At 44.9% G+C, this 10,766-nt stretch overlaps 1 protein-coding gene across 1 annotated transcript; it reads left to right on the forward strand.

Moving 5' to 3' along the window:
- Nucleotides 1–1,148: 1,148 nt before the first annotated feature.
- Nucleotides 1,149–5,579, forward strand: BNIP1 (BCL2 interacting protein 1). Its single transcript, XM_030459347.1, has 6 exons — nucleotides 1,149–1,262; nucleotides 1,404–1,496; nucleotides 1,643–1,734; nucleotides 2,178–2,279; nucleotides 3,000–3,118; nucleotides 4,977–5,579. The coding sequence occupies exons 1-6, from the start codon at nucleotides 1,179–1,181 to the stop codon at nucleotides 5,171–5,173; spliced, it is 687 nt and encodes a 228-aa protein (XP_030315207.1). The 5' UTR covers nucleotides 1,149–1,178; the 3' UTR covers nucleotides 5,174–5,579.
- Nucleotides 5,580–10,766: the final 5,187 nt, after the last annotated feature.

Genomic DNA, 10,766 nt, shown 5'->3' on the forward strand with positions numbered 1-10,766 from the left:
GGTTGGATGAACTCTTCAGGCTGATGGCACATGCCGATGTAGGTGGCTGACAGGCAAAAAAAAAAAAAAGAAAAAAAAGGCATTTTTAACAAAACATGGCATCCTGTTCTGCTTGGGGTCATGATTGTAATGCTGTCCTTGATATTCTGTAATCAACTTCCAACTGGAGCTCAGAAAAACTTAATGAAAGTCTTGTCTCTGTTAGAAAATAAATTTACCTTGTTAAAAGCATGATCTGTTAAGAGTTGCAATGTTTAATGTTGGTTAATAGTTGTGCAGTTACTATTTTTTTGAAGAGAGGCACAATTAAACTATTGACTTTGTTTACTCTGTCACCCTTGATCCCTAGCACTTCTATTCAGATACAAATTCATCAATGTATGCAACATCCCTTTGTAATTTAAAATAAAAATTGTGGAGGAAATACATCTCAAATCCTTGTTATGTGTGGAGGAGGGATAGCGAATGGTGTGTCAATGCCCTAAGTTATTCCCCTCCCCAGTGCTCATCCCCTGAGCTGTTCTGGGAGGCTGTGGGCTCAGCAGGGCGGCACCATCAGCTCCTTTGGCTTCCTGCAGTGGCCGGGAAAGCGGCTTCCAACCCCTCCGAGCTCTGTCCCGACCTGGTTTGTCACTCAGCAGGGTCTGAGGGCAGCTGGGGGAAAACGTGGCACCAGGGGGAAGAGCTGTGTGGAGCAAGCAAAAGCGCATTTTGTCCCCTGACACAGAAGGTACCTCCGGCTCCTCACACTGACTCCGGGCATCCTTCCCGTGCTGAGGGTCAAGGACTTTATCGCGCTCATCCCATCCACCCACAAAACGTGGGCGGTGTGGGGGGGCCATTAAACTGTCCTGGTGTTATCACCACTTTCCCCGGGTGCCAGGGTGGGTGCTGCTTTAGGCGCGTTTTTAACCCATCAGGAGACCCTACCTCGGCCCTATTAAACCACCTTCCGCCTGCAGGGAACGCTTCGTCACCCCACAGCCCCTCATGGCGGCAGCACTCGGCCAACGCGCTGCCGGTGCTCCGAGCAGCCCCTTGCCCTGCCCCGTTCCGGGGTTCCGCCCCTCAGCCGGGCCCCGCTCTCGTTCCCCAGGCGGGGGCTGCGGCCTCTCGGCTCCCGGGGTCCGGCAGGGGGAACCCGCGGGCCAGGCCCGCTTTCCTCCGCCCCTCGCAAGATGGCGGCGGCCGCCAGCGTCCCGGTGCGGGTTTGCCACCAGGAGATCGTCAAGTTCGACCTGGAGATCAAGGCGGCCGTGCAGGTACCGCCGTCCGTATCCCTGCCAGGGATGCGAGGCCACCACCGCTTCTTTGCGCGGGGAGCCCCGGTCGGGCCGAGCCGAGCCGGGCCGGGCCAGGCGGTACCCGCCGCGGGCCATACTGACAGGGCCCTTGTCTTCCAGGACATTCGGGATTGCCCCGGGCCGCTCAGCGCCCTCACGGAGCTCAACGCCGCCGTGAAGGAGAAATTCCGCCACCTCCGCGGCCGCATCCAGGTGAGGCGATGGAGCTCCCAGAGGTGGGGAGTTTCTGCGCCGGGTGTCGGGTTTTGGGATCAATCTGCTGTTAATTCACTCGCTGGGCGGGGGTGGGTGTGCAGGTGGCAGCAGTTGTTGATGGGATTTTGGTGTTTCCACTCCAGGAGCTGGAACAGATGGCGAAGGAGCAGGATAAAGAGTCGGAGAAACAATCCCTGCTGCGGGAGGTGGAGAACCATAAGAAGCAAATGCTCAGGTGGGTCTGGTCTCTTGTGACCAGAGGTGATCTGGCTGCTGTACAGCATCTTTTGGATCCTGTTTTGTAAACGCAGTGCTGGTTTGCCCAGGACCAAGGGAAGGTCAGGGATGGAAACTCCTTTCTCCTTTCTCTCTCCTGTCCTGACTCCCTGACCATGGTCTGCCCCTCCCAGCAGTTGAGCCCTGTATGTCCATGGCTTGGGAGTCTGTCATTTGACAGCTGGTTGGAGTCTGTGTCATTTGACAGCTGGCATGGTTTTCTTCTTCCCTTGCTCCATAAGCAATACACTTAGGAGAAAAAGTGACAGGGCAATGTATTGTTATCTGTGGGGTAAGATAGAGGAAGTCCATGTGTGTGTCTGGGGTGCTCAGATGGTGATTGATTTCTGAAAATTGTTTTTGCTTGCAAGGTATTACTGTTATGTACTCTTGTTATTTCAGCAATCAGGCAGCTTGGAGAAAGGCAAATCTAGCTTGTAAAATTGCTATTGACAACTCAGAGAAAGAGCAACTGCTGCAAGGAAGAGACTCCTTAAGACAAAGGTATTAGACTGCCTACTGTATGTTCCAGGATTTAAACAGTGTATGCTGTACTCACTAGCTTTAAATGGAAGTGACATGATGTTTTTAAGTTACTTAATTCTGTCTGGAATATTTCTTCTATTAATGCATTGACCTTTTATGGATATTTAGACTGTTAAGGATTGTGATAATTTCAGGTTTTCTCGGTGTTGGGATGTCTAAGCAGAAAAGGAGGTAAGTTAGGCTTCACAGTTTTCCTGGCCATCTTTTACATTATTGCCAGTCAGGGTTATAAACCAAGTACTGGATCATTATACAAGCTGTTTTCACATGCAGAACTGGCTGTAGGCTTATATGAGTTCTCTGCTGGGAAGTTGGCATTTTAAGTATCATGAAGCAAGAAATGGGATACCCAGGCTAAGAGTTTTATCTCTGCTTCCGTACCATCTCATGAAGTCGTAAAGTCATGGTTGAGTAAGTAGTAAAATATGGGCCCCCCTGAGATACTCAGACAGTTTTTTTAGCTCGTGACTTTAATATTTTGTGATATTTTGATTTTTTTTTTCATTGTTTAGCAAAGATAATGTGAATGCAGTAAAAACTAGTTCTGTCTTTTATACATCAGCAAAGATGTTTGGTGCCAAGCTCTGTTCTGAGCTCCCTGACAGCAGCACACTCTCCACACTATTCAAAGATGTAATTTTATCCCTTTCTGCTTTACTTTTTCCCTTTCTTTTCCAGGAAGTCTACAAAGGAAAGTCTGGCAGAGAGTGCAAGTAACATCACAGAGAGTTTGATGGGCATTAGCAGGATGATGTCACAGCAAGTCCAGCAGAGTGAGGAGACCGTGCAGACCCTAGGTAGAGATGTTATTGGGGTGTTTGGGTGTGGATTGGATAATTGAAGCACCTTTTGCCAGTTCTGTTAGGATGGGGAGAGGCAAACTGTGTAGCAAGATGGAAACCTTTGCTGTAGGAGAATGTGGATAATTAAAGAACCATTCAGCAGAACTCCTCTAGCAGTTTGACATAAACAGAGAATAATGTATGTTGTGTGGAGCTGTTTGCTGGAGTTTCTGTTTCTTTGTTATGAAATGGTAAAGGAATGTGGAGTCTTTGGTTTAGTTTCACATAAAAGCAATTGTAAAAGCAGTGTGAGTTCACATGGTGCTGAGAGTGTGCTTGGTGTTCCTCTGCACTACTGTCCTGGCATGTGTGTCCTGGTAACAGCAGAAAAAATGGAAGTCTAAGTACAAGTCCATGCACAGGGGAAACACTAGAGTTGGAAGATTGTTTCCACCCAGTCTCCAGCTGGGATGAGTAAGAGTTGAGGAGATCAAGTGACTTGAACCTGAGGTCACTTGCTCTGTCAGCAGTGCATCAGGGACTGTGAAACCAAGATTTCACCCAGTTCTTTGGCTCAGACCCCCAAGACAATAAATCAAGTGACCTGTCAGAACTGGTGATTTATGAAGCATTTAGAAGTTGGATTTGTGTTGCCTGGGCCTCTTGGGCAGAAGAGAGAACAGTTTAAAGATGAGGATAAATAACAGAATTTTTCCCTGCCTTCTCTCCTGCCCCCATCTGAGGATGGCAGCTGGGCATGATTTGTTCACACAAAAGTAGCGTGTTTCTTCTCCCATTAAAAAGACAGTTTGGCAGACACTTTTTTCACCCTGTTTCTGACTGAACAGCACTTGAAGTTCATTAAGGGAAAATCTATCAAAGGTTATTTGCAAAAGCCAGCTGCAAATTCTTTATCAGTAGTTAGAACTTCCCTTTTTCTGAGGAAGTCCTTTCCTAGTATGCAGCAAATATGTCTGTGAAGCTCTGCTTTGTCATGAACCATGGGAAACAAGTTTTCTGTTTTCACTTGGATCAGACTGCCTCCTAAGGATGGGACAGAATGGTTTGCAAAATGCTTCAGATATATTTCTTCTATGCTTTTTTTGTGAACCAGTCAACATGCTTGGAGTTTGACCTTTCTTTAGTCAATCACTTCACTATGGTGCAATATACCAGCATTCACCATCATACAGGATATGCATTTTGTAATAAAAGGGGACTCCTGGGCTTCTCAACATTCTCAAATTCTGTCTTTAATTAAAGCAATCAACACACTTTTCCTCTAGTTGATTTTCCCTTTTTTATTAGGAAAAAAAATAATGTTTGTCAAAAATACCGACTAAAAGACTTTATACTGTTTGAGCTGAATAACTAAGGAGCTCTTACTGTGGCATGCTGCTTTTCACTTTCTGCAACCCCATTTGAATCAAACTGATTTACTGTCCTGGCTTGGGGGAACAATTTCACTTGTGCAATTAATACATTCAAATATTGACCTGTTCTGCTGCTGCTAGAACTGATGCTAATAGTGATGGTGATTTGCCTCACCTAAATTGGTGTTTCTAGCACCATTCTTAGCTTTCAGGTAGCACTGGCTTTGTTCATTAAAAATGTGAACAAGATTTGGTCTGGTTACCTAAAAATTAAAAATTCAGGAATGGGACTTTGCGTTTTTTCTTTAGCACATCAGGACTATTTGGTTTTGGAAGCTTCTGCAGAAGAGTCTGCGTTGGTCTTACCCGTGAGTCAGTCAGACCCAGAAGAATCTCACAGGCGCTATCTATACTGCCAAACACTGCATGCTTGTATCCTTTGTCAGGTATTTTTGAAGCTCAATCAGCTGATTATTTGGTTTTCTCCCCCTTAATTTCAGCCAATTCTTCACGAACCATCCTGGAGGCAAATGAAGAATTTAAGTCCATGTCTGGGACTATTCAGCTGGGGAGGAAGCTCATCACCAAGTACAACCGCAGGGAACTGACAGACAAGCTCCTCATCTTTCTTGCCCTTGCCTTGTTCCTTGCCACAGTGCTCTATATTTTGAAAAAAAGACTCTTTCCATTTTTGTAAAATTCCAAACCCGAACTGAAGTATTACAAAGTATCAGAAAGAGGTGGCATAACAAGGGCAGAGCTTTTAAATAAAATAATAAAGGGATATTGCAATAACTAATGAGTGCTAGAGCAGGCATGACTTCATGCTGTCCCTGTGGAGCATGTGACCTGCCTGAGAAGAGCTTGAATGAGCACGAGTTGGGAAGAAACAGGTAGATCCAGGTGTGGAAAGAAGACACCAATTTGCCTGTAGGTTTGGGGAACCAGCTGAACACTTGAGGATCTGGGCACTCACTGGTGCCAGTCATAACCTTCAACCTCTCTTCGGTCTGCCTTGAAATTAACTTCTGTCCTTGGCTTGGACTCAGAGTTGCTTTGGCATCTTGTGTAAGGTGCTGAGAGAAGAGGAACTATGGAAGAGAGAAACACACACATTCCATTAAATGACTATTTATTGTACTCATGTAAACTGAAATTTATTTAAAAACAGTCTAATTGATTGAAAGACCCTGAATAATTTCCAGGTTAAATATTTAAAGCAGTTGTTGTTTACTAATTGTTTTTTCTGGGAGCATAGCACATGGGCAGTCTGGCTCTGCTCATCTGGCCTCATGGAACTTATCAAATCAAAAATGAGAGCTCCATTTTTAATTACTAATTTGTGCAATATATTTGAGAAATACATTGCTCATCTGTAGAGCCTTTTTGCTCCTTCACAAAATTCCACTTAATACTTTATATTTGTGAGATGCTGTGTGAGTCTGGAACTTCTTCTTGCTCATGTGGTTGATCTTTTATCAGTAAAATATTTTACAATTAATTGCTTTCCCTATCTCTTGTGCTTTAGTAATGGAGGTTGATGTGCTTTAAAAACATAAGTGCCAACTTGCCACACTTGCCTGTAGTACCTTAAAATACCAAAAAGTGCACTGCAATGTTCTTAAAACTGATGTTGCCTTTCCTTCTGGAAGTTGCTTCATTGCTTCTTCAGAGCTGACCAGTGAAACTGACACTCTGTTTGGGAAATTCTCACAGAATAGTTAAATGCTGCCTTGATTTAGTACTAGAAGTAAACATTTTTAAACAGCAGTGCTGCGTATATCCTAGGATATAACAACATCAAGTAAAATGCAGTATATAAGTTTATGAGAAATTTCAGGCTAGGTTGCCTTTGTAGTTAGTTCACAATACTGTCTTTAGAAAAGGTGACCAGTCTATTATCTTGTCATTGTTATGTTAATTTATTTTATCTTTTGCAGTCAAATTTACCCTTTTGCTGTCAGCTGCTACAGGCTTGGTTAAATACAGAAGTAGCAGGGGGTCAGGGTAATCTAAACCAAAGTACAGGACAGTGGAAGTGGTGATTGCCTGGCTATGTGCATAAACAAGAAAAGCTGGCATTTGTGAGTTAAAAATCGAGACCTTTGCCTGAAGGATCAATCTCTTGAGCCTCTCATCCCGGGGTAGTAACAAGGGATTTGGGAGCTGCACACTAGGTTGGTCCATCCCACAGAGGGCACTACTGCCTGGGAGTAAGTAGTGTTTTCTTGCTGGAAGGTCTGTACTGATCAGACCAAGCAGCATTAATGTGGCTTTTTTCTGTATCATTTCTTCAAACTTCATTTCTTCATATCCTTCCCAACAGACTTTCCTGATACAGAAGCACACAAAGATTGAAATAAATTGTCAGTGTTCGTGTCCTGGTTTTGAATGAGAGAAATTACTTGGCTTAAAGAAGACACATTGCACTAAGTCAATGTATGCTTTTTAATAATAATAAAGAAAAAGAAGCCTTCTGAGGAGCAGACTGCTAACTGAGGAGTGTGTTGTGTAGTCTTTAGGTTGGGGTCACAATGGAACAAGTTTCATCCAGCTCAGGGATGCTGTTGAGTTTCAGAAGTATTCTCTCTCCCATCAGGCTCCTGCCCTCTCTGCAGCCCAATCATCCCTGTGTCCCTCTGCACAGATGTGTACAAGCATACAAGTGATTTAAGCTTGTCCAAGTGTCCTCTAGTCTTGGGAAATACGACTTTAAATACAAACAATATTTAAGACATGAAGATTATTTAGATCATAAATTACTGTGCAGCAGTCCCTATTTTTTCACATCAATGCAGTACTGTTTTATGCAACTTCAGAGCAGTCAACAAAATGCTTTTTTAATTGACTACTTACTGCTTCTAGCACAGCTTTTTATTTTTTTTTCACCCAGCTTGAAATCAGTCTTGTCTTTCTGAAACATGGTATCAGCAGGTGGCCAAACACTGCCTGCCTTGTTACTGCCTCCCTCATGTGGATGCAATATAAAAATAGGTTGTTGCTAATCTCTGAGATACTGGGACACTAAGCAAAGGAGAGCACTCTGCTGTGAGCAGGGATGCAGCACGACTGCCTGCAGGAAGTTTCACTGGGTTTATATGTGTCACATGCTCCCATCAAATCAACCTTAAACAAACCCATCAGCCTTCTCTCAGTGCTGAGAATTACAGTAAAATTTGTTTTAAAAGGATAATTGTTTTTGGGTGGAGATTGTAATGGAGCACTTTGGGGGGAAAAATAAAAGGTCTGTTGCTGCATGTCTTGGTTTTTCTTCTGTTGTCTCATTATTGAAATTTTAGCTTTCTGACCTTGACCTTCTGGAGCACTATGAGGGAAAAAAGTATCTTAAGGACCCTGCTTATGAAATTTTCTTTCCATTGCATCTGAATGTTATTTTTTTTTAAATCCAGTCCATCCTACCTGTTCTGTACAAACCACCTGTTGATTTACAGTTCTCAGGGGCAAGGGAGATAAATGAAAAAAAGATCAAGGACAAGTGGACCTTATGGGACAGGGGAATAGAAATCTTCCCTGAGACATAACAGGTCAACTTGCAGTGCTTGATACTTCAACTCTTCCCTTCCATTGGCAGCCAGAAAGCATCCAGGCTCCTGATGAGCCACAGACCTGAAAAGAAATAATCAGTGGAGACAGCAAGATAAATGTTATTTCCTCTTTGGAGTAAGAAGGGTGATCTGGTGAAGGATCATCTTTAAGATATGGGGTCAGCCACCTTAAGCAGACACTGGCTTGGTGGTTGGGTGCTGGGGCAGGGTGAGAGCTGGTGCCAGGTGCCTGGGGTCCCCCCTGATGAGGATGCCTCAATCAGCCCTTATGGCCCACAGCTGGCTCAGGGGCTGTGCTCAAAAATCCTCCCTGGTGGCTGGGTTGTTTCTCACCTACAGACCTGGTTCCTGTGCTGAAGGTAAGTCTCTTTCTATGTTCTTTTGAATAAATGGGTAGGTGCAGTATTGTGGGAAGAGGTTGTGCCTGACTTTTTGTTTTCTGACACTTGAAATATTTCTCAGGGAGCACAGAAAGTTTGGCCTCGGCAGTTATTTTGTGTTTACAGGGGAATTTGTATGTTTTGCCTTTGGGGCAGCCCATGGATTTCTGGGGCCATTTCTGAGCGTGAAGAGGGGATTTGGAGCACACAGGATGCTGTGTCCTGGGGTCTTGTTTTTGCTGCATGCTCAAGATAGTGTTGTGAAGGCCAAAACCTGGCATTTTATTTGTAAGGTTGTAGTGTTTTCTTAAGTGTTTTACTCTTCAAGTTTGCTCTGACAAATGCAGCAGACTCTTTGGGGATGGTGAGGACAGCCTCAGTTCTTTAAGGACTTCAAGGCCAAGTGTTGATGCCCTTCTGAGACCAGGAGCACCAGGACTGCAGAGGGTGTCTGGGGAGCTTTAGAGGAAGGAAAAAAGAAAGAAAGTGAGCTCTAGAGAAGTGTTCAGGGCTGTGTTCCTACACAAGTGAAATCAGGCAGGAGAGGTTCTGTTCCTACCTGGGCTGTTCCTCCCGCCATGGGGCAGCAAGTATCAGATGTGGTTACTGCCAGCTGACAGTGGGATTCACTGTAGCAAAACAGTTGCAGTGAAAATCCTTTCAAATAAAAACACTCCTTTAAAACGGGGAGAAAGGAATTATTATGAGGTTAAAAAGGGCCTGAAATCTCCTTGCTGAGGAGCTGAGACAGGCAGCTGGCAGCAATCAAGCAGCTGTGAGTTAATGAAGTCCTGCTCATCAGCTCTGTGGAGGTGAAGAACTGAGAGGGGCTGAAGCTTCTGAGGGATCGTTCTGCTCTGCAGCTGCAGCCACTTGAGGATGAGGATGGGCAGGTCCAGTGCTTCAGCAGACTTAGATGCTTAGAGCTTGCTGGTTTGTGACCCCACGTCAGGTCCTGCCTGTGGAGTTCAACCTATGGAGTTAAGTGTGCTTTTTCTGAACATGTTTGGAAAAGGGGGAAGAGGCCTGGAGGTTGACCTTTGGTGTGTCAGGAGCCAGAGAACTCTGTGGGATGTTTCTCTGTGTGCCAGCATGTGGTTAGTGGGCTGTGGATGCAGATGTAATCCTGGTCTCTGCTCCTACGTGACCACAGTGTGAAGGGTGTGGGCAGGAGGAGGGACCTGCTGGGTGTCCATGGTGCCATTGCTGCAGCTGTGTGCAACTCCCCTATACACCCCTGGAGTGGCAGCATGAAGGTCACTTCTTAAGCACTTAGTATGCTTCCAAGGAAAGTCACCTTTTAGTGATTGCAGTAAAACGTGCACCTGAGGGGAAGAATTGGAAATAGTTTTAACATGTGGTGTAACTGCTGAAAAGACTGATTTGATTTCATTATTGGTTATAGTGTCAGCAAATACAGACATATTACAGGATAATTCCCTCTGGGAAAAATAAATGAAGAGTGTAACAGTGTTCATTTTTTTTTCTCCCCTCTTAAGAACTGAGGGGAAAGTCTGTGTTTGAAGTCCTGCTTTGGAAATGCTTTTCACATAACTGGCTTTACCAAAATGGAAGGGTGAATGCATAACTTGGAGGTTTCTAAAAATGTCTCTGCCAAATGTGCATGGCTGCTATCACATGCCAAGTGGTCCAGAGCAAGCCAGGCGAGTCAGGCTGGAATCTTTGGGGGCTGAGAATATCCAGGGGGCATGTGCATACTTGTCTGCAAATACATGGGGCACTTCTTTGGAACAGGAGGCTCGGGGGGGTGGGAACTCAGCTTACCATTGCTTGGCCTCCCTGTTTGTAATGGTGTGATTCCACCAGAAGAGAAATCCTAAGCAAATATTTTAGCAAGACGTGGTGTCCTTGTGATTGTATATTGCTGCTAAGTGTATGAAGCTCTTCATGTAATTGGTGCCTGAGTGCTTGCTGTGTGTCTGTCTCTTCAAGGTGAGATAAATGTTCTCCAAATGCACAGCAGATGCTGTGTGCCACAACCAAACCCAATGAGCAGAGTGGCAGGCACAGTATGGGCCAGGTGTGATGCTCTTGCAGTATAAATGCCAAATATACCTCACAGAATATTTTCTAACGGCTGCAAGATTGATGCAGTTCCTTCTCTGAAGGTATTGGTGAGAGCAGGGATCATTTTAATAGGCTAAGTGTAATCTGCTCTTGTTCAGTTTCCTTGGTTATCTGTTTCTCAGAGCTGCAGACCAGTTTGAGGCTGGCAGGGACCTCTGGAGTTCACCAGATCCAAGACTCTGCTTGAGCTGTTGCCCAGGACTGTGTCCTTGTGGCTTTTGAGTACGTCCAAGGAAGAGGCTCCACAACCTCCCCG

The sequence above is a fragment of the Calypte anna genome, chromosome 13 (assembly GCF_003957555.1).
Source record: "Calypte anna isolate BGI_N300 chromosome 13, bCalAnn1_v1.p, whole genome shotgun sequence".
Classification (NCBI taxonomy): Eukaryota; Metazoa; Chordata; class Aves; order Apodiformes; family Trochilidae; genus Calypte; species Calypte anna.

Excerpts from the sequence above, each read along its gene's own strand:
- BNIP1 (XM_030459347.1), top strand. The coding sequence starts at position 1,179 with ATGGCGGCGGCCGCCAGCGTCCCGGTGCGGGTTTGCCACCAGGAGATC. Across the intron at positions 1,735-2,177 it reads CATAAGAAGCAAATGCTCAG|CAATCAGGCAGCTTGGAGAA; the intron begins GTGGGTCTGGTC and ends TTGTTATTTCAG. Across the intron at positions 3,119-4,976 it reads GGAGACCGTGCAGACCCTAG|CCAATTCTTCACGAACCATC; the intron begins GTAGAGATGTTA and ends CCTTAATTTCAG.